Source organism: Mus caroli, chromosome 8, assembly GCF_900094665.2.
Source record: "Mus caroli chromosome 8, CAROLI_EIJ_v1.1, whole genome shotgun sequence".
Taxonomy (NCBI): domain Eukaryota; kingdom Metazoa; phylum Chordata; class Mammalia; order Rodentia; family Muridae; genus Mus; species Mus caroli.
The window spans coordinates 70,208,331-70,235,556 of NC_034577.1; the positions used below are offsets into that span (position 1 = coordinate 70,208,331).

The 27,226-nt window shown below is 44.1% G+C and overlaps 1 protein-coding gene across 2 annotated transcripts in view; it reads left to right on the forward strand.

The window, feature by feature from the left end:
• The window catches only part of Slc10a7 (solute carrier family 10 member 7), a 229,367-nt gene that overhangs the window by 141,439 nt on the left and 60,702 nt on the right, over positions 1-27,226 (forward strand). For both annotated transcript variants that reach the window (XM_021170488.1, XM_021170490.1), the window contains one exon: positions 17,824-17,859. In XM_021170488.1, the coding sequence (XP_021026147.1) occupies positions 17,824-17,859 (36 nt within the window). The remainder of the gene's footprint in view (positions 1-17,823; positions 17,860-27,226) is intronic.

A 27,226-nucleotide genomic window follows, 5' to 3' on the forward strand; every position in this document is an offset into this window, starting at 1 on the left:
AACTACAAAAACGCCATGAATATGAGATCAAATTTTGACTCTAGAAATAGTCATTTTTAAATAAGATGATAAATTGTTAGGATTTATTGTTATTCTAGACTTGGTTTGCTGTTCCTGTAGCAGGGTATACTCCGGTTATTAGTAGACAGCCTTTCTAGTGCACAGGAAGCCCTGACTAAAATCCCAGGTGTGGTGGCACACCTGCACGATCCCAACATTTGGGAGGTACAGACAAGAAGCCCATACATCCAAGGTCATCTTTGATTTCATAGCAAGAAATACACACAGCTGGAAGTTGTAATTCTGGTACAAAGGGGGCCTGCTAGTATTTCATGATGAGATTTTAAACTCTTTCATTTAATTCCTTTTTCAACATAATAATTTCACAGCAGAGAGTTTCTGCAAGTCTTCACTATGTTCTACTGAATATTTATGTAGGTTGATAATTTGGTATAGCCAGGGGAATCAGGTTCTGGCTTTGTTTTATCCTCATCTCTTGGACTCCCCTTTACACTTAGCTATCAGAATGCACAGCTAAGATAGCCTTCATATAAAATCACTGTTTGTTCAAATTTTTTAAATACTGTTTAATTTTACAACATATTATACCATTTAAGCATTAAAAGCAGCATGCTTATTAAGCCTTCAGTTTGCAAATTTCTTCTTAAAGTTTGTAAACTAATCATTGATTCTAGGAAAAATAATTTTGAATTCCAAACATGCCAATGGAGGCTGAGTCCATATATTTTTAATCTATAAGAGAAAGAGATATAGTATAGAGCTGTAGGTTTGAGATTTATCAAATCCTGACTTCAAAAATCAGTGTTTCTCTCTGAGCAAATTAGCTACCCTCTGTGTGCAATGGCTTCCAAGTTCTTCAGTGGAGCCCCTCACTAAGTGCATCATCTCCTGCCTTGGCTCACAACTGATTCCGCCTGCAGAGTGTAGTGGCTTGCAAGTACGTTAGCAAGTGTACCTAGTGACAGAAACTCGGTTGAGGACGCTGAGATAGATGGCTCCAGTTGTCAAGTGCTTACTGTACAAGCATGAAGGCCTGTCTTTAGATCTCAGCTCACATAAAACTCTGGGCATGGTGACATACAGCTGTGAGCCCAGTGCTGGGAGCTGCAAACACGAGATGACCCTAGAGCTTGTTGGCCTGCTAGTCTTGCCTGGAGATATGGCTGAGATGTTAAGAGCACTTGATCTTGGAGACGACCAGGGTTTGATTCCCAGCACCCACATGGTGGTTCACAACTGCCTGTAACTCCAGTTCCAGGAGATCCAGTGCCCTCTTCTGGCCTTTGTGGGCATAGTGTACATACATGATGCAGGGAAAACACTCAAAAACATAAAATTCTTTAAAATTCTTCACAGAAAGGTAGAGAGTGATAAATAAGTTATCCAACATCGACCTCTGACTTACACACACACACACACACACACACACACACACAACTGCACAGAAAACAACCCTTGATTGAGATAGTAGTATTTTGCTTTAGGCATATTTCTAAGAACAGAGAATATTAGATGGAGCATAAATAAGCTTGGTCCCTCATGAACTGGCCCAGGATGAAGCCAAACAGAAATGGTGGCTTCATTGCTCTGCATGGAACTCAAACCCAGGGCCTGTGTATAGACAAGCACTTTAGCACCAGATGGTATCCCCCTGCACACGAGTAAGTGGAAGACTGCAAGTGTGCTGCATGCAACTGGAGAGAGACACATAGCACACCAGCATATTCAGCAGGAAGAGATAATGGAAAGCTACCACTGACGGAAGCCTGGGCAGGAGCAGCTCAGTCGGAAATGGACCCAGCACCCGGAGCTAGCATGTGCAGAGACCTATAAGGATGGGAGAGGTGGACATAGGCAGGGAGGTAGGAGCAGATTATGCAGATATGGTAGCAGTCTTTAATAACATTTAAATGTGGAGGCTGGGTTGTAGTTTCCTAGAGTTTAAGCTCCTAGAGAAAGACAGGGAAACAGTCCATTTGAGATACAGCACCGAACACCGGCTGAATAATAGCATGCACCATCACCATCGTCCACTCTAGAGCCTCTCTGTTCCCTCTTCTGCCTGGATTGCCCCACCTACTCCTGTAGCAAATCCAAAGCACCTGACCTGTAGCACTGCCGTGTACCTGTCATAATGCTCCTCCCCCAGGCTCCTACTCACAGCCCATTGTGAGAAACGGTTCATGCCAACACTCAGGAAATCATACCGAGATGCGAGGAAGCCCTTTACGTTCGTTATGTTTGCTGAGGGCCAGAGAGCGTGGTTTATATGGGTTTTATCTGTCTGCACTTGCCATATTTGAAACAAAAACTGGTGAGACGTGCTTCCCCCATATGCATCTGGCAAATCCGTTTCCTCACGGGCTTGGCATCAAGACAGCTGGAGCCTGCTCCCTTGCTGTAATAGCTGCTGCAGGATCGCATCTCAAAGCTTCCAGAGAGCACTGTTCTCTGATGAGAAAATGGAAAGGGAAAGCAAACCCAGAGATGGCTACTCTGCTGTTATCTTGAAGGTCCTGCCCAATCCCTCTGGCCTTCAGGCCAAGGTCACTGTTTAAGCCAAACCTCTACTCTGAGGGAGAAGGCGGGTGCAGAAGTAGGTGAGAGAACAGGGACCACAGACAGTAAATGATCTAAAGATTCTAGATGGTTCTTTAGTGCCTGCAGAAACACCTGTGTATAGAACTACACCATTGGAAATACCTGAAACAGGATCTATTTACTTTTGGTGCTGAGGTAAGGCTAATCCCCCATTCAAGCTAACTGATTCCCTCTGTGACCTGCTCCTGGTCACTGGCTTTCTGTGACACACAGCTTCGATGTTTATCTTTCAAGCCCTGCCTGTAGCTAATGTGAGGATTGTCCTCTCTGTGGTCTCCAGAAGTTCAGGACTTTGTTATTTCGTAGGTTGCAAGGCAGGGCTTTGTGAAGCCCACTGAAGCTGTTCTGCGTGATGCATGGCTTACAGATGAACTTGGCAGCTTTCCCCGACAGACTTGAAAGACAGCATTCCTAGACATGACTTTTGTTACCTTTGTTAAAAATATCATACTTGTGCCTGTAATATTAAGCTTCATCCTTATTGTTAATGTGGATTAATTTTACCCTTTAAAAACTTACACTATCAAAAAAAACCCCAAAAACCAAAAGACAAAAAAGCCTTACACTATCCCCAGTCTCTGTACATTCAATACTCAGTAGTACTTTAGTTTTCTGTTACCTCCCACGGCACTAGGAGCATTTGTTCTTTAAGGAGGGGCCTGCATATGTGATAGAACATCGTGGACGGATGACAAGTTGGTAGTACACCTTTATTTGACCTGAGTTATCTTGGGATTCGTCACTTGTAGGTAAAGGGTTAGGGACCGGAGGGCCGAGTTAGATCAGTGGGTAGTCCGCGGCAGATGGCCTGTGTCTATCTGAGCTCGAGTGTATATATTGTCCATATCTTTATCTCCTTACCTGCCGCCTTATTCCTACTTTTCCCTTGATGAGCTGGCAGCTGCATCCAAACGAGCAACTCAACAGCAGGTAATCACATCTGGGGGAGCCGTCGTCACATCTGGGGGAGCCGTCACATCTGGGGAGGCAGAGGGCACAGCTCAGGACTTCAGTGTGAACCCTGATGGAAGAGCTTTCTCGGAGAAATTCTTTGGGAAAAATAGATAACTAGTGACTTGCTTTAGTCCTAAATGTAGATGTTTTAGTCTTAAATGAAAAGTATCTTTAAAGTAAATTTTTAAAGGGTTGATGAAGAAACATGCTTCAAAAATGCATTCATTATATGAAAAAAAAAATTTAAGGACAGGAATTAGGACAAGGGATTAGAAATGAGAGTGTGTCTTCCCGAAATTGTTCTTTTGAACTTGCTTCAGTATTGTGCTGCTTTTATGAGCGTGGCACTGGACGATACACACAAAATATTTAATGTGCACTTATATGCACAGAACCAACTGTAACAATTTGTCTAGTACAGAACTTTCTGGTATTGCTTTGCCCTGGAAGGTCCCACAGCGCCACCTAGTGCCATGGGTTTCCTATGCATAGTTTTATAAATTTAAAAAGTCCAGTGCTCAAATTTTCATAGAATGAGTCACGAAAGCAAATATGTGGCTTAAACAAGATTATAAACGCAATGATATGAGGATCTTGGTTGGAATTTTAAGTGGGTTGTATAAAAAAATCTGTTATGTAGATTTCCTGACTTAAGAAATGGTTATTATTCCAGCTCACATCAGGAAACTGTCGATGAGTGTTGCATTGTGTGTAGACTGATGCAGTTACTGTGGGCTCTGTCCAGGGTAAATGCCTTCCCACTTTTATTGTTTGTCACTCTGTAAGCAGTTAAAGGTCATATTCCCAGGCTGCTTCGGAAGTTCACCAACCAACAGTGTATACCACAGAGCCTACCAATTTCAGGGAAAACCATATGTTCACTTTTTATATTAGAATCGAGAGGACTCAGAGAGGAGTGAAATGACTTCTGTGTATAAAACATAATAACATAAGTCAAATAGAAGAATACTCTTGGGGGGGGGGGGAAAGAGCGCTAAGAAACGCAATTGAGAAAGGACAGGCAAAGTTCTGGGCAGTCCCTATGATATGGCCGTAAGACAGCTATGGGCCTGGGCCATTGGCTACCTGATGGCGGGAGATCGGGATGGATGGATACTGATGTGCTGTTTTCATTGGAAGGAGTCATTAGAAACAATCTCATGATTTAGTGGAGTGCTAGAAAATCCTGCTTATCATCCTTTAAAATTTTCTGTACAGTTAAATTTTTCCTAATGGGATCCTGTGCTATTTTGTGCAAGGGGAGCATTTCAGTTTTTCCTTATGATAGCCATCCATATTGAAAACACGAATTTTCTAACCAAGAGACCATTGTTAGGAGATGGGTAACCATGTGCCTTGTAAGGTCTTCCTTTTAGAAAACTTTATTATATGTTGTGTATGTAGGGGGAGTGTTACTACTTAGCATATAAACTACAAGAATGGAGAGAATTTTGTCAATCTGTATTCTTAACTTCTAGAATAGTGTCTGTCACATTGTAAGCACCCAAAAGGAAATCAGGCGATTAAAGGTTTGCCCCGCCAGTATGCAGACCAGCATTGGGACTCCCCAGGACACACATAAAAGCTAAGCAGGCATGGTGGCTGTCTAGAATCCTAGCACAAAGGTGGGAAACACAGACAGGTGATCCTAGGATGCACTGGCTCATGGAGCAGCCAAAATCTGTGAGCCTCTGGTCAGCCACAGTCCCCGCTTCAGTAAGAAGCAGCACACATGCACATGGACACATACATCCATGTACATGGTACCACCCATGTATGAACATACATGTATACCCACATGGATCTGAACGCTTAGCATATCACATATACTAAAAACGAAAGAAAGTTGTTGAATGAAGGAGGAAATGAGAACATGCGACATTGTGTAGCTGCAGCACAACACAGTCATGAGAAAGTATATGGTGGGATTTTACTTAGGTTGCCTACGTAACTGTAGCTGCAGTTATGTCCTTATGCCTGCTGTCACTAACACATGAGCACTGATAAGAAATAATTCCAGGGCTGGAGAGATGGCTCAGTAGTTAAGAGCACTGACTGCTCTTTCAGAGGTCCAGAGTGCAAATCCGAGCAACAACATGGTGGTTCACAACCATACATAATGAGATCCGACGCCTTCTTCTGTGTGTCTGAAGACAGATACAGTGTACTTAGACATAGTAATAAATAAAATCTTTGGGCCAGAGCAAGCTGTGCTGGCCAGAGCGAGCAAGACCTGAAATTCAATTCCCAGCCACATGATGGCTCACAACCATTTATAGCTATAGTGTTCTCATATACATAAAATAAAATAAATAAATCTTAAAAAAAAGAATTAATTCTAATTCCATAATATCAAAAACTGTCATATATGTTTCAAATGTTTGAACGTGTTCAGTTTTTCTGTCTCTCTTTTTTGTTATTCTTACTGAAAACATATTCCCCTGAGCCCCACTTACAGATCAGGCACACAAATTCAGTCCCACTAGGTAATAAGAACAGTGTTCTGTTTCCTTTTATATTTCAGTTACTGATAACTCTGTCGTTTGAACTGATGTTGGCTGTGGTTGAAAGTCTTGGAGTTGTAATTATATTGATCATCATGCTAATTGTTCATTAGGTATACTCGCTTCCTAATTAGTTCAATTCTATAAGTGGTATTTTATAGCTGCCTGGCAGGAGAAATCAGTTTATAAGCTGGAGCTATATTGTTTTACTCTAAATGGCTCATGGTTCTTACTGATGTGATGTGCATACACTTGAAGTTGTTGGACGGTAGATTTTGGGTGTTTTGTTTTGTTTTGTTTTGTGTTTTAGCTGTCAAAGTGTGTAGAAGTTGCCCTCTACTGGGGAAGTAGGAAAATTATATTGACATAGATTTTTCAGTTTCTGTAAAGACTTAGTTTTAAACATGTTTGCAATTTTTTCTGGTGTTTATTTTTTTATTCTCTGGCAGTTTTAAGTTCCAAAGATCTGGAAATACTTGTAAGAATACATTTAAAAATAAATCTCTAACTTGCTGTGGTAACATCAGCCCTCGGAAGGCAGAAGCTGAAATACTGTTGAATTTGAAGCCACTCTCAGCTCTACAGAAAGATCTTGCCTTAAAATCCTAACAACAGTAACAAAAGCAAATGGGACCAGGGAGCAGACTCCCTGGATAAAAGTGCTAGCTTTGCAAGGCTGGCATCCTGAGTGTCACCCCTGGGTCCACATCTGGGCAAGGCCAGGCACAGTATGCATGTCTGTGACCCCAGCACTTCTACCAAAATAAGGAGGCCAAGCCAAGAGAAGTAGCTTAGCTGTACATATATAAACATACACACACAACCAGTAAATATATGATGTGACTATAGATAGAGCTATTTCTGCTCTGAATTTTCTTTTCCTTATTTACAAAATCCACTAAGACTTTAGAGGTGATTGTATTGGGAAGAGTCTTAGCTGAAACATTAAGGGTAATTTGCTATCTATAATTATGCAAAATGAGTCATTGATGTTTTTAACCATTTGCCTTCAAGAATGAAAGTCTAATACTTTAAAAGTTCTTTCCAGAACTTATTTGTGTTTTCTTAACTAACACAGTTAAGTTTGTGCATGTTGACATGGTGTGTGTATGTGTGTGTGGTATGTTTGTGTGTATGGTGTTGGTGTGTGTTAGGGGTATGTGCTGAGCAGGGTTCACTCATCCCATGTGTGGAGGTCAGAGGACAACTTTGGGTGGTTTTTTTTTTCTTTTTTTTTTCTTTTTTTGGTTTTTTCGAGACAGGGTTTCTCTGTATAGCTCTGGCTGTCCTGGAACTCACTTTGTAGACCAGGCTGACCTCGAACTCAGAAATCCGCCTGCCTGTGCCTCCCGAGTGCTGGGATTAAAGGCGTGCGCCACCACGCCCGGCAACCTTGGGTGTTTTAAGACAGGGTTTTGTTTGGCTTTCCTGTGGTTTGCTGCTGTGGATACCTGGCTAACTGGCCCCTGAGCTTCGCATCTAGCCTCAGGGAGCTCAGATTACAAAAGTGCTACTGTTCTCTACTTTCCATGGAGTCTGGAGCGGTAAACCCAGCCCCTCAGACTTCATGATAGATGCTCTACAGACCCAACTGCAACGTGATCTTGTTCAACTCTATATAACCCCTCACCCCTGCCTACAAATGGTGTTTGGTAGTTGTTGCAAGCTAAGTGTTCTGCTGGCCCAATCTGCTTCCCTCCTGTTTCCAGCTCTGTGAAGCTTGGGCTAGCACTGCTCCAGAGAGAATCTGCATCTGAGGTCACTTCGAAGTTGATGTTCCAGGGCTTGGGTTTTTTTATTTTCCTTCTACCCACTGATATTTAATTTTAAATCATGTGCACTAAGTAGGGAGTGATTCTCAACTGTCATTGATGGTGGGAGGTAGGTAGGTAGGAAACTGACTTTGAAAAGACAGCCTGGTACCCGAGCCCTCCCCTTTGTGTTGTGGGTAGGGAGGAAGAGTCAGGGCCAGTGATGCTCACAGGAGGCGGGGATATTTTTTAGGGGCATTGGTTAATTCATTGTCTGTGGACTGGAACCTCTCAGAGTAAAAACGTTGTGGGTTTCTTTTCTCTGCTTGGGGGGGTGTGATTCTGATAAGGAATATTGTAAAAACTGGAGTAAACCAGACGCACGATGCACGAGACAAGGCAGATGGCATGCAGTTGTCTCTGTTCAGCGTTGATCACCACCCCAGCACCGGAAGCAGAGTGTGTTGCCAATTAGACACATCCAGAAGTAGTAGAGTAGCTTTGCCAAGCCCATTCATTTCACACGAACGGAGATCTCTTCTGTCTGTTTGTGTGTATTAAAACTTTGGAATAAATCTGAACAGTAGTTTTAGTAAACTATAATTTTCAAAGCATTATTTAAAGAGAGGTCAATTTCGAGTTATCTAGAAGGCTGGACTGTTTTTATTTACTTCCTCCCCCCCCCCCCTTTTCCTCTCCTTGGTCTCCTTTGCATCCAGAGGCCTGAATTAAATCCCTGGAGTCCACATTTCCCCCAGTCGGCCCATTACCTTCTCTCTGTCCCTGTTGGCCATCACTCTGTCATAGCCACCACCTTGCACACATCTACCTTTTGTGAACTTTATGGACATGTTCCTCCCTAGCTGTGTTAGCATCTGGGCTGTTTTGTTTTGCTTCGTTTAAGAGGCAGGCGGGAGAGGGCACCTATTGTACGATTTAGTTCTCTTCAACAGTCTCTGTTTCAAGTCTATTGTAATGCCCCCATCTACCATTCCTTTTGCTTTGCTTGTGTGTGTGTGTGTGTGTGTGTCAAATCGTAAGTTCAGGCAAATGACCTTCCACTCTTCTGCATGTAGACTACTCCGTGTGTCCACCTGAGCACACGTGCACCATCAGAAACGAAGATTTGGGCATGGATATGGTCCCCTTGCCCACTAGTTCTTGTGCATCTAACTACACCTGTGGTGGTGAGAGGGCCTTCTCGGGGCTCAGTTTCGTGGTGTGTAAAAGGAGGTACCTGTCATCTCTAATGTCCTACATTCCGTAAATCCTCTGACAACTCATACCCAGGATGCGAGACCAGGGCTTCCCATTCCACCCCATCCTGCCCTTTTAAATTTCTGTATAATTCTCCTGTCTGTTTCTGTTTTCTTGTCTGTAAAAATGAAAGTCAGACAATACTATGTCACAAGTGTGTTTAAGGACTGTATGAGTTATGTGTATGAAAAGCATAAAATAGCTTAGGATATGTACTTAAGCAAGTAGTCAATATATATCAGCTGACTCATTATTACTAATTTAAGAGTCTTAGCCGGGTGTGGTGGTGCACGCCTTTAATCCCAGCACTTGGGAGGCAGAGGCAGGAGGATTTCTGAGTTCAAGGCCAGCCTGGTCTACAAAGTGAGTTCCAGGACAGCCAGAGCTACACAGAGAAACCCTGTCTCGGAAAAAAAAAAAAAGAAAAAGAAAAAGAAAAAACAAAAACAAACAAGCAAGAGTCTTAAAGCACTTAAGATAGTGTCCTTCTCATTAGGTAGATATGCTGCTCTCTCAGAGAAGCATGTGTGGACACACATTCATTCATTCATCCATCCATTCACTGCTTCAGCAAAAAAAAAAAAAAGTGCCTAGCATCAGCCAGGCACTGTTCTTTTGTAAATGTCAATGATATGCTTAGCAATATATATGTAATTGTAATCCTTTAGGCCAGGGGGAGTGCAGTTCCAGTGTTACTCCCGTGATGTAAGAGGCTATTTAGTACGCTAAGTTACCCAAACTCCGTTTATGGGAGGCCTTCAGTGTACGAGTGTATTATCCTTATATGTGAATGAAATTTGATTTGTGTCGCTGCTATCTTGCATGGTGAGTACACATTCTTTTTCTCCTTTGTTCATTTTTTTCTGGCCCCTTTCTCCTGTTCCTTGAGCTCCATGCTGACCCTTCAGCCATTACTGTGACTCTTGTCCTCCACAGTAGCCATTAGCCATGCTCTCTGTAAGCCTCTTGCTTCTCCTGTGCAAACTATTAGGTTACTGTCTTGGATTTTAAGTGAAATAGTATGGAATGAAAAGCACTCAGCACAGGTCCTACTATATAATATTTCTCAGTAAATGCTGGCCTTTGGGTTCCTGATAGTATTTGCCACCCACTTGTGGTTTGTGTACAAATGTTCCCCATATGGCTCATAGTGCTGAGTGCTTGGTCGCCAAGGAGGGGCACTCTTAGGAGGTGTGGCTTTGTTTGAGGATGTGTAGTCCTGGGGGGTGAACCGAGGTTTCAAATGCTCAAACCAGGCCTAGTCTGCCTCTCTTCCTGCTGCCTGCCTATTCAGATGTAGATCTCTCAGCTCCTTTCCCCCTCCCCACTACTGTGTCTGCCTCCTTGTGGCCATACCTCCCAGCCTGATGATAAGGGACTAAACCTCTGGACCTGTAAAGCAGCTCCAGTCAAATGCTTTCCTTTTTAAGAGTAGCTGTGGTCAGTGTGTTTCCTAAAGCAGGAAGCTCCACAAGTTCCCACAGATGCTTTTCAGGCCAGGCAAGCTTTGGCAAACCACCAGCTCATAAGGAATCCACCTCTTGCCATTGAGAAACCAGGTTTGTCTGTAGTATTTGCTGTGCTATGGATGAGATGGAGAACTGTTCTCATTGTCCCCTGGAAAGCCACATTACAATCCCTCCCATTGCAGCTGTGTGTCCACAGAGGAGGCCTGCAGGCCAAAATGCACTTTGGCAGCTAAGATCTTGCCTTGGTTCCAGAGGCCCGTGTCTTTGTAGTCTAGTCTCCGAAACTAACCCTTCGTTTTACTTCTTCCTGCTGCTTCCCAGGCCTGCTGCCTGTGGATAAGGAATTTCATAGAGTTACTTAAGAAGTAGGCACTTCTCCAGTTTACTTACAGTGTTTTACACCTGTGACTGTTCAGAAGGTTTAATGACGTTTCCCTGGAAAGCACAGCAAACAGCCACACCCATCACCTGTGAGCCTTGATTGATTGGACCTCAGTTGTTCTCGTTCCTGTTGATCTGCTTGGGAAAGGCCAGGTCAGCGGCTAACTCTTCAGTGCAGAATAGTGAGGTCTCATAGCCAGAGAACGAGAAATTATTCAGCTTGAAAGTAAAAAGAGAATCAAGCATGGTGGCATATAGCTGTACTTTCAGCACTTAGGAGGAGGTGGACACAGGACAACCAGGTGTTCAACGCCAGCCTTGGCTACGTAGCAAGTTTGGTCCCATATCCAAACAAAAAAGAGAGAAATCGTGCTTTGTGTGTGTGTGTGTGTTCTTTATCCACTGTGCAAGTCTGAATATTAGGACCCTAAATTCAGTTTGTTCAGTTCGGCATTTTTATTTCCCTTCCCGCTGGCCCTTTCCACATCATCTTTAGCAAGGAGAGTCATCTTTGGGTCATAAATGCTAGAAGTCAATATGAGAAAAGAAAAGTTGCCCCAAGAGGAGCAGACTGTGCCTGCTGTCCTGGACAGATAACCTAACCAAGTCTGAGGGAAGTGAATGTGATTGCTGACTCGCACCTCTGACAGCCAAGGAATGAATCAGCAGCTGGAGTTGTGCAGACTTCTTCGTGCACACAGAGAAGGAGGAATTGTATGCCCCACTTACAAGTCATGTGACATCCATCTGGGGGAAGAGTAACAATTCCTTAATTACATCGTGGCTGATATGGAGTCACAAAGAAATGTGTCCAGGTGTTCTAGGGATTCAAATGGGTCTACTAAGCTACTTATCAGAGGGTAGCCTGTTGTTCTCTCTTGGTGAAATATAGCTGTTGATTCAAAGCAATGCTAAGGCACAGAGATCTGCCAGCCTTTGCCTCCTGGGCACCCATGGCCATTCCTGTTTCTTTACCTGTTGTCCCTGGCTGCTTTCCAGGTGCAACAGTCAAATGGAGTGATTCCGACAGGAAGCATCAGATAATTATCTGGCCCAACCTGTGTTTAGAACGGCTGTTCTCCCTTCTAAATCCACTGACTAAATATCCACATCTACAGATTAGCCAGGGAGTTTGCCAAAAGGAAGATTAGGAAATAATAGATCTGGGAGCCGGGCGTGGTGGCGCACGCCTTTAATCCCAGCACTTGGGAGGCAGAGGCAGGCGGATTTCTGAGTTTGAGGCCAGCCTGGTCTACAGAGTGAGTTCCAGGACAGCCAGGGCTATACAGAGAAACCCTGTCTCGAAAAACCAAAGAAAAAAAAGATCTGGGGTATAGCCTACTGTTGCTGGTTCTAAGACCATATTCCAGTCTCTCAAGGGTCTAGATTTCAAAAGGACACTTAGCAGATTACTCCATTTAAAAATCAAAGGAAGAAATTGTGACTTGGACATCAGTTCCATTGGTCAAAATTGTACTTTACTGAGTGATTGTGCCCAAGGATCACTGTTCCCTTCGGAATGTAGAGAGCAATGTAATGTAATTTGTCATTACAGCGTGGTTATCTGGGTATACTTTCCTTGTGTGAGGAGGCTATTGGCCCTGTGACTGTATTTGAAGAAGGCGATAGGGAAGCTTGCTAATGTGCTTAATTAACTCAACGTTGACTAAGTTGCTGGGCACTTCCTCTGTTGGAAGACACCACTGTCTTGTGGCTTAGTATATTTTTGGAGCAGAGACACTGCCCACCCCCATATTCTTCATGATCTTTGTAAGGCTGCTTAAATAGAATCTCCCCAGGAGAAAGGGCTAGTCTGCCTTGTACCCATTACAACAGAACCAGGTTCCCTAGGGAAGCAGTATTCTTTCCTGTGCCGAAACCCTCAGCCATTGGCATCGCTCGCTGGACTTGCAGGTGATAACGACCCAAGCACTGTGCCAGCCGCTCTTTCTGCTGAGTGAGCAGAGCCTCTGCCTCTAGCCCAGGACTCTTAGCTCCTAAGGAGTTGTCTTCTTCTCCCTCTCTCCCTCCTCCGCCCCCTTCCCTTCCTTCTCGGCTCCCTTCCTGGCCATTCCAATCCAGCGGTTTCCTCCTGGGCCTCCTTTAAGCTTCAGCCTGTATTCCGTTTGTATCTTTAATTTCTCCTCTGTAACAGGAGCCAACCAACGGGGTGCTGAGGACTCAGTCAATTGTGTTCACTGACTGGACACAAAGTTCAGGCCCAGATAGCCACCTGCTGCGTCCCCACTGGAGGTGGGGGGACAGATTACTCACACTTGTCTTCTCCAAAGAAAATGAGCAGCTACATCTGAATAGGCAGGCAGCAGGAAGAGAGGGGGCGAGGAGGAAGAAAGAAGGGGCAGACTAGACCTGGTTTGAGCATTTGAAACCTCAAAGTTCACCCCCCAGGGCTACGCTGTGGCCATCTTGGCTGAGTAATTGGCTCTGTGGGCTTCTGTTTGGTCAAGAACCTTATAGCTCAGAAAACTAAGACATTACCATTCCTTCTTGTCACTGTCTCCCACACGCAGCTAATTGATCCAGTCATCCATCTTCAAGGACTTCTCCCATCTTCTGTCTCCGTCTCCATCTCTACAATCCCCTCCCCTTAGCTCACAGCAGCTTCTGCCTATAGTATGGAGGGACTGGCCTCCAGGTTGGGTTCTTCCCTTCCATCTTCTGCTTCCATCTCTTCTCAGCTATCAGCATACTGCCACCACAGATTCCTGTCCCACACGCATGACTGCAGACTCTTCCCATAATCTCCCATCTCTGATGCAAAACCCAAACGCCATGATGGATTGATCAGGAGACCGTTCTGTGTCTTTGGGTTTTTAATTTCATCATTCCTCCCAACTACACTGCCACTGTAGTTTGAATTTCAACAGGTTCTCCCCCCCTCCTCCTCCTCCTCCTCCTCTTTCTCCTTCTTCTCTTGCCTCCTCGCCCCTCCCGAGTCGTTTCAGACCTCACATAATTACAGATGCTTGTCTCTGGTCTCTGAAGACTCAGAAGGTAGGGATGCGTTTGTGTGGTTTGCCACTATATACCATAGCACCTAACAGAGCTAGTACTTCTCTCTCAGGCTGTGTGATAACCATGGTCATTGTTGTTTGATTAGGTGGTTTGTTGATGGGGGGCGGGGGTAGAGTCTCATTTAGCCCAGGCTGGCCCCAGTATCTGAGTGCTGTGCTTACAGACACACACTTCCACAGAAGGCTATTTTGTCCTTAGAGAGCATCATTGAGCTACTTTGTTGTCGGTATTTGTGGCATCATGCCCATCCTTGACTGCATATCCTGCCCATTTCATTTGAATGTAGATATCCTCGGAACTGCCCATACCACCCTTTTAGCACTTAGTGCTTTGAATTTGTTGGCCAGACCACTAGTTCCATACTGGCTTGCTGCGGCCCTGGTCCTGAAGGATGAACTTCCCCAGCTTTTAACTTATCTTCACCTGTTAGCCACAAGGTAAAAGGCAGAGAGCTGGAGAAATCCTAACTTTAAAGTTAATTTTTATACAAATATACATTCAAGGCTCTAAGGAAAGGTATTACAAAAGTTTAATTTTCAAAAAGTTGGCAGCATGATTTCCTCACATGTATGGAATAAATTGGCTGGACTTTGGCTCACACAGATAATAAGGCATCACCAGATGGTAAATGGCTTCTGAGTCAATCATGGATATTTATATAGGCCACCAGAAAAACATACTGCATGCATTTCTATTACAGACAGAAATGGTTAGTTTTTATTACAGGTCAATAAAACAATAACCTTTTAGGGCCTTTTTTCCTTATAAGACAAATCATTTATGTACAATACGTGTGTGTCATAGTCAGGCTACCAACTGATATAAACAGGAGTCAAGGAAGCTAAGAGTGTTCAGGTAGCTGAGTCCTAGGGTTGGCCAGTGGACTCCAGCCTCACACCAGGACAGCTGCTCCTTTTCTGTCTTATTCCCAAGGTTCAGGACGTCTCTCTTCAGTCGGTCTGATTTTAGCATGTTGGTGAGAATAGGTTTAGAAGAAGGCTCCACACTGGCCCAGAAGGAAGGACTTTGAAACAGGGAGAACTTAAGGACACTAACAGCAGCATTGCTTGAACGCATTGCCAGAGGAGAAAGAGAGCTAACAGGCCAGGATTCTAGTTAACCACACTGGAGTCAGCTAAAAGGGCCACTGAGGAAGGAAGGCACTGCAAGGGAAGGGAGACAGCAGTGGTAGTGGTCTGAGGTTAGTTTAAGAAAGTGTTTCCCCTCTTACTGGACCTTTAGCCAGGCCCCTGACTGGGGAGAGCAAGTGCTATCTGGGTGGTTCCTTGGCCAAGACACGGCCACTCAGCTCCCATGGCTTGTGAGGAGCTTGGCAGGTGAGGAGTAGACCTACAGGTCCCAGGATCCTTTGCATACCTGTAGGTGTTCTTTTTTGTTGGCAAGTTATACAGAACTGACTAACCTCAGACATCAGTAACTGAGATCGCTATAGCTGTTACAGCAAAATCTCTTCATAAGTTTTTCTATTAAACATACCATGAGGCATTCATTTCAGTTTTCTTTGCGTTTGTCTGAATGTCAGCATCAACCCTGACCATCTCTATCCTGCTGTCAGTACACTGTGTTCACACAGTGACTCACAAAAGCAGCGTAAATGGATTTGGGGGAGTTTTTCAGGAGACAATGAAAGCCATCACGTCATGGCTTGAGTTCTTAGGTATTGCAGGCAGAAGGCTTTACTAGACACACAGGAGCTGCAAGAGACTTTGATATGACCCTGACCCTTCAGAAGTGTCAGTGCCTTCTGCCGGAAGTGCTGTGACTTTCCACTGAGAGGAGCTACTAAGGAAAGAGAAAGGGAAAAAAAAGTTAAGACTTTTGTAAACCCTATATCTATTTGACTTTCTAGCCTTCAGTGCTTATTGCTGGCACTGTTTAAATTTTGAGTACCCCTTCACCTTTAACACTGGTATTTGCAAAACCTGAGCTTTGGAGGGCTGTGAATTCCATCCCACAGTGGCTCACCTTACAGTTCATTTCATGTCGTTAAAAGGCTCACTGAGTATAAGCTTCTCCCTGACTTAACCCTTAAACTAGAACCCCAAAGAAATGGCTTAATATTTACTACAAAGATTTTCATTTTTAATTTAATTTATATATAATTTGGGAAGTAGAGGTCTACCACAGTGAACATGTGGAGGTCAGAGGACAGTGTCCAAAAAGTCTGTTGTCCCTTCCACCTTTCTGTGGGTTCTGGCCATTGAACTCTGGTCAGGAAGCCTGCATCATCAGATAGCAAACACCTTAACCATGAGCCATTGTGTGTGCCCCCAAAAGATTGTAAAATCATCATTCCAAAGTGCAGGCTCTGAAGTTAAGGAGAGAGATGTTCCCCAATTCAGCTACTGTGTTTAAGGTGGTCCTGAGCCACCATGTGGTTGCTGGGATTTGAACTCAGGACCTTCTGAAGAGCAGTCAGTGCTCTTACCCGCTGAGCCATCTCGGCAGCCCAACAGTAGTGTTTCTAAGTTAAAATTGTTTTGGCTTTAGCCAATTGTGCTAGTGAGAACTTGCTTCATAGAAACCCATGGAATTGATAAGCGATGATGCGTGTTGTAACCATGAGACTTTAAAAGTATGACCCTTGGGTTAAACTGTTCTGCTTCCTCTTGCCGTTTGCTTGGGCTTGCATAATTAACTATATTCATTCTATTATTCAATAATAAGCCAAGTCTGTATAGGGATATTCACATGAGAATAATCTAAAAATAAAATCATTATAATCATTGTTCCTGTAGTATGTATTCACAGCTGTGCAGTCACTGCAAAGACTGAGGACGTTCTTGTAAATGCCAAGGGACTGTTGACCAGTGAAAAGGACAGCCCTGGGTCTCCTTCCCTCTGTCTGTCTGTCTGTCTGTCTGTCTGTCTCTGTCTCTCTCTCTGTCCCCCATTTTTTATGTCTCTGTCTCTCTTTTTCTCCCTGTGTCTCTCTGTCTCTGTCCCTCTCTCTTGTTCTCTCTCTCTCTCTGTCTCTCTCTCTCACATTCAGATTCTAAAATTTCAAGCTCTCAAGTAGAGTGCATTAATAAAAATATGAAATGCTTTTTCTTGTGTAAATCACAACGAAGCTCTGAGACATAAAGGAAGAACTAAGAGAGAGGCACCATCATCTGCTGTTCTCCAGTGAACCCTGTCATGTTAACTCCCGACTCAAAAGCATACTTTGAAAGGAAGCTAAAAGCTTGCATCCTGCCTCATTGACAACAGCCTCAAACTGTTCCCTGTCATGGAGAAAACAAATCTTTTACTCGTTTCTGCCTGGGGGAGGCAGAGGGACTGAGATGGTCCTGTGTGGCTGAATTAGATGAAAGACTTTCTCTCCACCATGGAGACACAGAGTCTAATCAAGTGAAATGAGTTTTGAGATCGCAGCTCATTTCCTCGGGGAGATCAGTTCACATTACAGAATCACGACATCTCATTCATCACAGCCGACGTGGTCTTTGCTCAGGAGAGGACCCCAACTGGGACCGAACCACCTGTCTTCTCTCAAAAAGGGGCTCTTTACCCAAGCTAGACTGGAAGCCTTGAAGGAGAAGCCCTGCCGTCCGCCAGCTTCCACCATGTGGGACATTTCCACAGGGAAGGAAATTTAGGTTTTAGACAGGGGAAAGCTAAGTTGAAGGCACGTTGGGTGGTTGTAGTTTTAACATTGCCTTATATAAATAATCATTAAGGGGACATTAATGTGATGTAGGGAGCCATCTTTTCCTCCTCGTTTTGTTAAACAGGACTGACATGGCTAGCAGTGCCATCAAAGCTGGGGAAGAAGAATTCTTTCTGGGCCAACAAATGATCAACACCTCTCTCTCTTGTTCCTTTCAGGGCATTGTTGTGACTCCGGTGCTCCTGCTGCTTTTCGTGAGTATTTTGATATTGCCTTCCATACCTTCTATTGATGTATTGTATCCATGGGCCTATAGATATGACTCAGTGGTAGATGGCTTTCCCAGCATTCCCAAGGCCCTGCATTTGCACCCTAGTGCCATGACTCCCTAAAGCCTTCCTCAAGCCTTCAAGGTCAGTCCTTACAATAACACTTAAACCTGGATTTCTCTGTGCAACCTGGTGTCATATTCTGAGACCCCCCCCCCCAGCAGAACCCAGAGTATTAACCCTGAGGCACAGGAGAACTGCACAGCATCTGGTCCTAGTGATTAGACCACCAACTCCTGGATAAACCACTAAATTATCATAAAACCAGTGACCTATGGCAAGGATTACACGTGTACTGTTCATCTTTTTTTTTTTTTCTTAGTAAATTAATAGTGACTAGCGTTGGATGCCTTTTTGAGAAAAAGAACCTTGTACTAGGAGAGGTGGGACAGCTGAGATAGCAAAGGTGGTCCTTACTGCAGCTTGCTCCCTGATCTTGGGAATTCTACCACAGCATTTCTACTTGTAAAATTTAAAACAAACCCCAAATGCAGCCCATCCCCCGAAGACAGTAGCTGTGAGGGGGCAAAGCCAAAACTCCAAGTAGATACAGGCCACCGGGTAACTCAACCAAAGTTGTTCTGAAAACAAGAAATGCTAATTAACTGTCTTATTTCCTTTGGCACTAAGCATATGAGAAATTAGATGAAAGATTATAATAGAAATTAATGTTATCTCATGCTGAGCAAAGCATATGTAATCATAAATGATACCTAAAATATTTTATGAACTGTGCAGTTCTTCCACACACACACATACACACATCTTCCCAATATAAATCACTCCACTTATCATGGAAATGGAGTGGGGATGCGTGTCTGGGAATGAAATGAAGTCGTTTGACTAGCACTATTTGTCAGTGAATTAAAACTATGGGGAAAATTTATTTAATTATAGTATAATTACCCAAGTTGGAATTCAATTAGAGTAATAGAGTGAGGGACTTCATTTCTTACCAGCTGTGTAGGAAGGAGAGGGGCTAGATATACTATCAAACAGTTGGGTTCTGCATCTTTCATGAAAACCATTACCTTCAAGCAATAAGCCCCAGCCTCACCTTGCCTTCTGAAATGCCGGCTCTATCTGCCAAGGTCGGAAGAGTCATCACATCACTCCCCTCAGCACAGCAAACCTTATGCATGTGGGCTCCTGTAGTTGTGCAATGTGCATCGAATCCAATTATTTGCATTCCTTCAGAAGAAACGACTTGCTGTGTGCCTACCTGCACATTAGATGTGAGGAGCTGGAATTATCCATTAGTAGTTTTGACCAAGATTTGGCATACCAGAAACAGCCCTCAGCGGGTTTAAAAAAAAAAAAAAAGATGCAGGCAAATCTGAGAGTCACAAGGCAGGGAGAAAGCCCAGAACCTAGCACACACACCGTAATAGGCTACATAACCTAGTACTTGTACATTACGAAATATGGATACCTTGTTCATGTGACTTACTTAAGAAGAACAGTGGAGGTGGGAAGATGCCTTAGTGGTAAAGCACTTTCCAGGAAGCCAGCATGGGAACCTCAGCTTGAACCTGAGAACCCACGTAAAATGCCAAGTATGAAGGCACAGGCTTGTAATCCTGGTGCCAGGAATGGAAATCCCAGGGCTCACTGGCTGCCCAGCCCAGCCAAAGCAGGAGCTTCAGGATAATAAAAGAAAAACAAGAACAAATAGAAAAGACCTTTGGCCTCAAAGTGTGCATACGCGCACACACCGTGGGGACACTTTCAGCCATGACTAGGTGGCTGAGGTCTGGAATGCATGGTACTCTATTCTGATTAAAGACCCACAGGAGAGCCTACCTTGCCCTTCTTTCCATCTGCACGTCATCACTAGGCATTTTCCCAGCTGATGAGTGTCTCAGCATCACATTACTGCAAGCTTGCTGCCACTCACAACTGTGAGCTTGTGAACTTCAGTTGCTCTGGCAGCTTAAAGTAGTGAGACTCTAAGACTAGCGAAAGGCGCTCTGATAGCCCGGAAGCTTGGGGCTTCCCTTCCAAGCAGTGGGCTCTCCCCGCTGGCCAAATGGTGCCATCCCGTTGACTTTTAGTTCACGTTGGTAGAATCCTTCTGCCTGTTGGGATGTTGTAAGCTTTGCAGTGAGAATTTGTAAAACACTTGGGTTCTGGGTCTTATTTACTGAGCTGGACAAATAATTGAGATACTTAAAATTCAAACACATCCCATAAAAGCCATATATTCTTTCTCTACACTCTTAATATGGGTTGAGTTGTCATTGTTCTCAAGAAGATATGTTAAGTCCTACCTTCCAGCACACCTCAAAGTGGCCTTATTCGAAAACAGTAATGGCAAATGTAATTGGTTCAGATAAGGTCATACTGGAAGAGGGTGGGGTCTTGAATCCAATGTGATTACTGTCTCCATAAAACAAAGACCCATGGGTGAACCCCCATGAGACAATGGAGGCAGAGATTAGAATGTAACATCTACCAGTCAAGAAATACCAAGGAGTACTAGCAGTCTTCAGGATCTAGAAGACAGGGGATGTCTGTAGACACATTTCTAGGGAATCATGCCTGCACTTGGTTTCATACCCCCAGCCTCCAGACTGTGAAGTGGTCTTTTCAATGGTTTAAGCTTGTCCAGCTTGTGGACTGCTACAGAGCTCCACAAACTAAAATGAGCCCTGGAAATTCCCTTTGCATACTTTAAAGCTGGGAATTGCTTGTTACTCCTGCACGGCTACTAAGGGGTGTGGGCTTTGTGGGTGAAATCTCAGCTCCCTGCACTGTCTTCTTCCAGCTGAAGCCTGTCCTCTGATGCATATTCCAGTGTCACACCTTTCCTGCCATAGAGCCTTGCAGCAAAGTCAAGTATTGTCCTTCAGCCTATCCCTTGTTCTGGCCACGTCCCTGTCCTCGGCGCTGGGGCTCCTCACTGATGTTCTTAGATATGTGGTTGAAATTCTAGACCCCAAGCCCAGCAAGCTTACCTTCCCTGCACCTCAGCCAACTACCCCAGGGAAGGCAGAGCCTTCATAATCAAGTTTGCCAACCTCCCGTCTGACCAGAAGTTCCCTACATGCATGGTATATGCCCGACTCCAGAATCCTTCAAGCTCACTGAAATGCCTAGGCTTTCTGAGCTGGTCACTTTCAGTGTCTTCCTGTGTCCACCCTGTATCTCTACACACTCAGGTCCCATCTCCTTTGGCCCCTGCTCTCTGGCCATGATTCCTTCATTACCGACCACATCATAGTCTTTTTTTTTTTTTTTTAAGATTTATTTATTTATTTATTTATTACATGTAAGTACACTGTAGCTGACTTCAGACACTCCAGAAGAGGGAGTCAGATCTCATTACGGGTGGTTGTGAGCCACCATGTGGTTGCTGGGATTTGAACTTCGAACCTTCGGAAGAGCAGTCGGGTGCTCTTATCCATTGAGCCATCTCACCAGCCCCACATCATAGTCTTGTTCAACACTCTTATTGCTCCGCATTCACCTACCCATCACCAGTGTAGTAGAACCCTGTAGGCTTATCCCCGACTAGCTTACAAATAAATAAGACTCCGACTATGGTTACTTATTTATTTGGCTTTGACAATTGCTGGGGGTCACCCCTAGTCTAGTCTTCTAACTGCTGCCTGCACCTCCCCAGCAGTGTACCCCAGATACTCGCTGTTTATCCTGGCCACGTGTTCACCGCCCATCTCCTCTCATGGAGGCTTCCTCTCTTCTTTCTTCTTCCTCCATCTCTCCCTGGTCTCCCCTTCTCCAACCAGGTCACTCCAAACCCACCTACCTGTAATCCCTCTAGGAATTGGCTATAGCCAATTTTATTTATCCAATAGTTTAAAATCAAGGAACAAGTTTTGCACAACAAAAGCCTGTAAGCATGAGAATTCAGTCTTGGGTCTAGCTAGACCTTCCGGTACAGAGTTTAGCATTACAAAGCATAGCAATAGATCGAACCTCACACAGCAGTCCTACTGGCACTCAGCTCTGCACCTTTCTGCCCATGTACCTGAACATGCTGGGCCATCTTCAGTGTGATAACTGCTCCTACGTGAAGTCATGACAACCTACTGTCAGCCTGACAGTTCTCTGATCTCCCCTGCCACAGCCCTCTTCAATTCTGGAGAATCATTTCTCATTTTTTTCTTATCTCTAATGCCTCTCTTCATATCAACTAATGCAGAAAGGAAATCAGATGAGAAACAGGAATTTTACCAGACCCTGCGTGTCTGCGTCTACCACCAGAGTCCTTTTATTTCTGCTGCTTTTGTGGATGAAATGACTTTATTCCCACATAAGTCCAGTTCACCCCTTGTCTATGTAATGACATAGTCTATGCACATTTCCTCTCTGCTTAGATAGTATCAAATTTTCTCTTATATAATTAATTTCTACTAATATATTCTATTATATATATATATACATATATATATTTTAAAATTAAACTCCACCTTGTCCCACTTGTACTCCGTCTTGTATTTACTTAATAAAACGATATTTAAATCTCATTATAATGCAAATTGAATTCTTATATGCCAGGAACTGTCTTCCTCCATGGATAGAGCAGCAAACAGAACAGACGCCTCCTTACTATCACAGTGCTTATGTCATAGTAGAAAGAAACAACTAAGGAGAAATGATGTGAGTGTGACAGAGAAGAGAACAAGGGGACTGAGAACTGGCAGAGAGGAGTGGGAGGAGCTTGCTGTTCTCCTTGGGCAATAAGCCCAGACTTACTGAACAGGAGATAGAGAACCGAGTGTTCTGGTGTCACCCATACAGCCAGGAGAACCAAATCATGTAAAACCAAAGACATGGAGGTTCGACTTGAAGGGAACAGGAAATAACTGTATGCATTTTGGTAAATGTTCAGATGTTTGTCTGTTTGTTCTTTCCATTATTTCTAGACAGGGTCTCCCTGTGTAGCCCAGGCTAGCCTTGAACTCTTGACCCTCCTTCCTAGGCCCCCTGAGTGTTAGGTGAGCACCACCAGAGTTGGCGTCCTGATTCTGGTCACTGGGTTGAGAATATCTGGGTTATAAAAGGGTGATGGTGGGACTGGATGGCCATTGTAAAGCTACTGAGTTTCATAGCAAGACAGATTATTAGTTAAGACCAAAGAAGTTGAAAGTCTGGCGGGAAGTAGTTGAGATAATAAAACTTTTTCACATAAAACTGAAAGGGATGGACAGGTCAGAGGGAACGCCAAGCCCAAGCCTCTGTAGTGATGGAGTTACGGCGTATAATACAAGGAAGAGAGTGGCATTCAGCGCGCAGAAGGAACTCACAGAGACTCCAGGATTGCACATTTAGATGGAGCTGCCTCCAAGACATCCAAGCAGAGACACAGATAACTGATTGTGTGAGTCTGTAATTCAGGGCCCAGTCATAATCCACTGCATGCATACTGGTGCAGTCCAGATCACAAATACACACGGGAAGAGCTCGGCATCAAGGGAATTTCAAGTTTTACTGAGGGAAACATGACAGAGGAGGAAAGGAAATCACTAAGTCAAGCTGTGGGATAGTGTAGAGTTAGGACATCCATGAAGAAGGTCAAGAATTGCCGTTGTGCCTGGGAGGAATCAAGAGATTCTGATGCCTGGGATGTAGCTGACAATGTGTTCCAGAAGATGTATGGTATGGGGTCAGTTAAAATGACCTGGCCATTGGTTTAAGAAGATGGCTGTGATTAGGGGCCTTAACAAAAGATATTTGCACAGAATTATATAATCAAAACGTGGTTGGAATGTGCTTAGGAAAGAATGAAAGAAGAAACATTAAGATTAATTGATAACATTGGGGTTAATTTTAAAATAAAGGATACAGAAACATTAACGAAGTTAATAAAGGATCGAGAGGGTTTTTTTTAAGTTGAAAAATTTGTTCCCTATTTGTATTAAGATGAGCAATCTAGTCATAGAAGGGAAACTTGATACATAACTTAAATGAAAACTCATTAGACTTGCTCTTTGAATAGAGGAACAAGAGCCCTTGTGCACAGAGGGTGCTCACAGCCTCTTAGTCAGAGAACCCATCTGTAATGATGAGCCCTGGCACCTGAACAGAGATGCAAAAAAAGCAGCTGGTCAGACTCCAGAGTCTTCTAACCGTGTATGTTTCCAGAGAAGTAGGAAGTCAGGCTGGTGGTGGAGAGTAGGAAAAGCAACGAGACGCTAGGGTGCACAGGAGTCCGGAGGTTGGAGGTCATTCTGTATTGCTATGCAGTGACAGCGGGTGGTCCCCGCTGCTGGGCCATCCTTACCCTCCATGCTTGCTGCTGACCTCACTTAGCTTTTTTCCCTTAGGTGCCTCCCTTCTTTAGCCTCATCGGGTCTCCAGCCAAATGGCATCCTGAGAGAGAGTTCCCAACTATTTCATATAAAGTAACACATTTCCTCTCTCACTCTTATACTACTATGCTTAATTGTTTTGAATTGTGACCCTCTAGAGAAACAGAACCAACCAAAGACATCTCTACTTTTCTCCATTACTATCTCTATTTAGAGAAAATTAATGTGTGTGTGTGTGTGTGTGTGTGTGTGTGTGTACACATCTTCATGAGGAAGGTTCCTTTGAGAGCTGGCTCCTGGCTGTGGATGTCTAGATGAGTTCTGAAGAAGCTGGTAACGTGCTTCACTCTGAGTCTAAAGCTTTCAGACCACGAAAGCCAACTTTCAGCCATACCTCAAATCACAAGTTCTGAGAACTAGAGTTGTGGGTGCTGGGATTCTTAGAGACCAGAGGCCCAAGATCTAGGGACCCTGTTTCCAAGAACAGAGGACATGTGTCCTGGCTTAGGGGTAGCAGTGCTGCATCTCCTTTGCCTTGTTGAGTTATGAAGGATCTCATGGATTAAATGCTGCTGACTTACCTGCACCTATGAGATGGATATTCACTTGTTCTATTCTGTTGAATGGGAATTGGTTCCAGAAACATCCAGGGCCTACCCTCAAGTAGCATTTAACCAGTTGTGTGGGCAGCCACTAGCCCAGTCAAGTTGACACATAAGCTTAACCAAAGCATACTATCCTCAACATGTATTACTATACAGCATCTTAATCACTCATCCATTTGTTTTGTGTCTCTCTTTTCCATTTAGACTGTAAAGTCACAAGAGAACACAACCTTAATCTGGTTTTGATCACTGCTGTAATGGTAGCCACTCAAACATTTTTTTTCTAGTTGATAGTTGCATAAAAGAATAGATCCATTTGTCCAAAGTGAACTGGGATATTTCTTGTGAGGGTTATGTGTTTCCTGATCTACATCAGTGTCCATTTTGTTGATACAGGAATAGGAGGGTATTCTTGAGAGTGACAGTGCCTTTCTTGGTTCTTGGTTAGCTTGCCTTGGGGGGTGGGGTGGGGTGGGGTAGTGTTCCAGGAAACTTACAAGCCACCAAGGCCTCCCAGAGCCAGAGGCTTCAGGGATCTTCTCTTGTGAATGTGAAGAATGAAATACATGGACCACATGGAATGAGCTTTTGTTTTGTTTTTGGTTTCTCTGTGTAGCCCTGGCTGTCCTAGAACTCGCCCTGTAGACCAGGTTGGCCTCGAACTCAGAAATCCACCTGCCTCTGCCTCCCATATGCTAGGATTAAAGGCATACGCCACCACTGCCCAGCCAGGGATGAGCTTTTGAGAGAAGTTTATTATAGATTCATAGATGAAGGTTTAAGGGGCCAGGTGTGAGGTGAGGAGGTGGGGTGGGGGTGGGGGGTAAGGAGCACAGACCTCCCATAGAGCAGGAGGGCTGAGCTTGTCAGTCCAGTTGGCCATGCTCAGAGTCTGTGCTGTCTGTGCTGTCTTTGTAGGAACTTCCCTTGTGGAACAATGTTGTAAAGTGGTGGGTGTCCCGTGGGTTTAACTTCTACCCAGCCAGGGGTCTGTGTGCCTTGTTCATGACCTTATCTCCAGTGCCTAGTGCTTCTAAACTCTCGTTGAAAGCAGAGGTGTGATGGTGAGCAGTGGATTAGTCAGTGAGGGGCTCAAGTGAAGATCGAGGATCTGGGAGCCAGCACAGCTTCACAGCCTGCCCCAGACAGTCCTCCCTACCTTTCATTTGCTAGGAAAATAAATTACACTTTTTTCAGTATTAAATAAACTATCCATTATTTTACTCGATGTGTGAGGACTTAACTGTACACTGTGAATATTTGAAAGATCAATCAGACATTGATCCTTGCCTCACAGAGCTTATGGTTTAAAAGAAAAAAAATAGGAAGCATGCATAGATAAGTAGAAGTCAGGGCAGAAAATTTAGTATCACACATATTTTAAAAATTGGCTTAAACAGGAAGCATTTCACCAGAGGTAGGCTTTTTCATGAATTTTGTACCAAAAAGAAAACTTCATTTGAGAAGGTATCTTAGGGTTTTACTGCAGTGAACAGATACCATGACTACGACAAGTCTTATAAAGAACAACATTTAATTGGGGCTGACTTACAGGTTCAGAGGTTTGTTCCATTATCATCAAGATGGGAGCATGGCAGCGTCCAGGCAGGCATGGTACAGGAGGAGCTGAGAGTTCTACATCTTCATCCGAAGGCTGCTAGTGGAAGACTACCCTTCAGGCAGCTAGGATAAGGGTCTTAAGCCCATACCTACAGTAACACACCTACTCCAACAGGTCCACACCTCCTAATAGTGCCACTCCCTGGGCCAAGCATATACAAACCATCACAGAAGGTATCCAGAAACGTCCATTGTTCCTCAGGGTCTCACCTGCTTCTGTCAGGTCTTTTTAGGCGCACAGTGAGACTCTCTGTGTCCAGCATTACGTAATGTGCCCATCTTTACCTCCTTTGAGGTGGTTGTTACGCTGTTAAGTAACCATTGTGGTGTTTATTATTCGGCAGCATTTGATAGACAAGATTGAAAGAGAGCACTTTCAAACTTGAAACCCCATGTTGCATGGTGTCCGTGTAGTGGATGCTTCACGAAAATTAACGCCATCAGTAAGTGGGACCTCTGACCCACTCGTTACGTCAACCCATTTCACAGGACTTGGTTTCTCAGCAATCGGCCTTCATCAAGTTGATGATGGGTATTTATAAGTCCCTGTGGCAATGGAACACTTACATGCTCTGACATATGTACAGACACTGCATGCATACCAGCTTATTTCCAACTACCTATCTGTATTAGTTAGGGTTTTACTGCTGTGAACAGACACTATGACCAAGGCAAGTCTTATAAAAAAAAAAACAACATTTAATTGGGGCTGGCTTACAGGTTCAGAGGTTCAGTCCATTATTATCAAGGTGGGAGCATGGCAGTATCCAGGCAGGCATGGTGCAGGAGGAG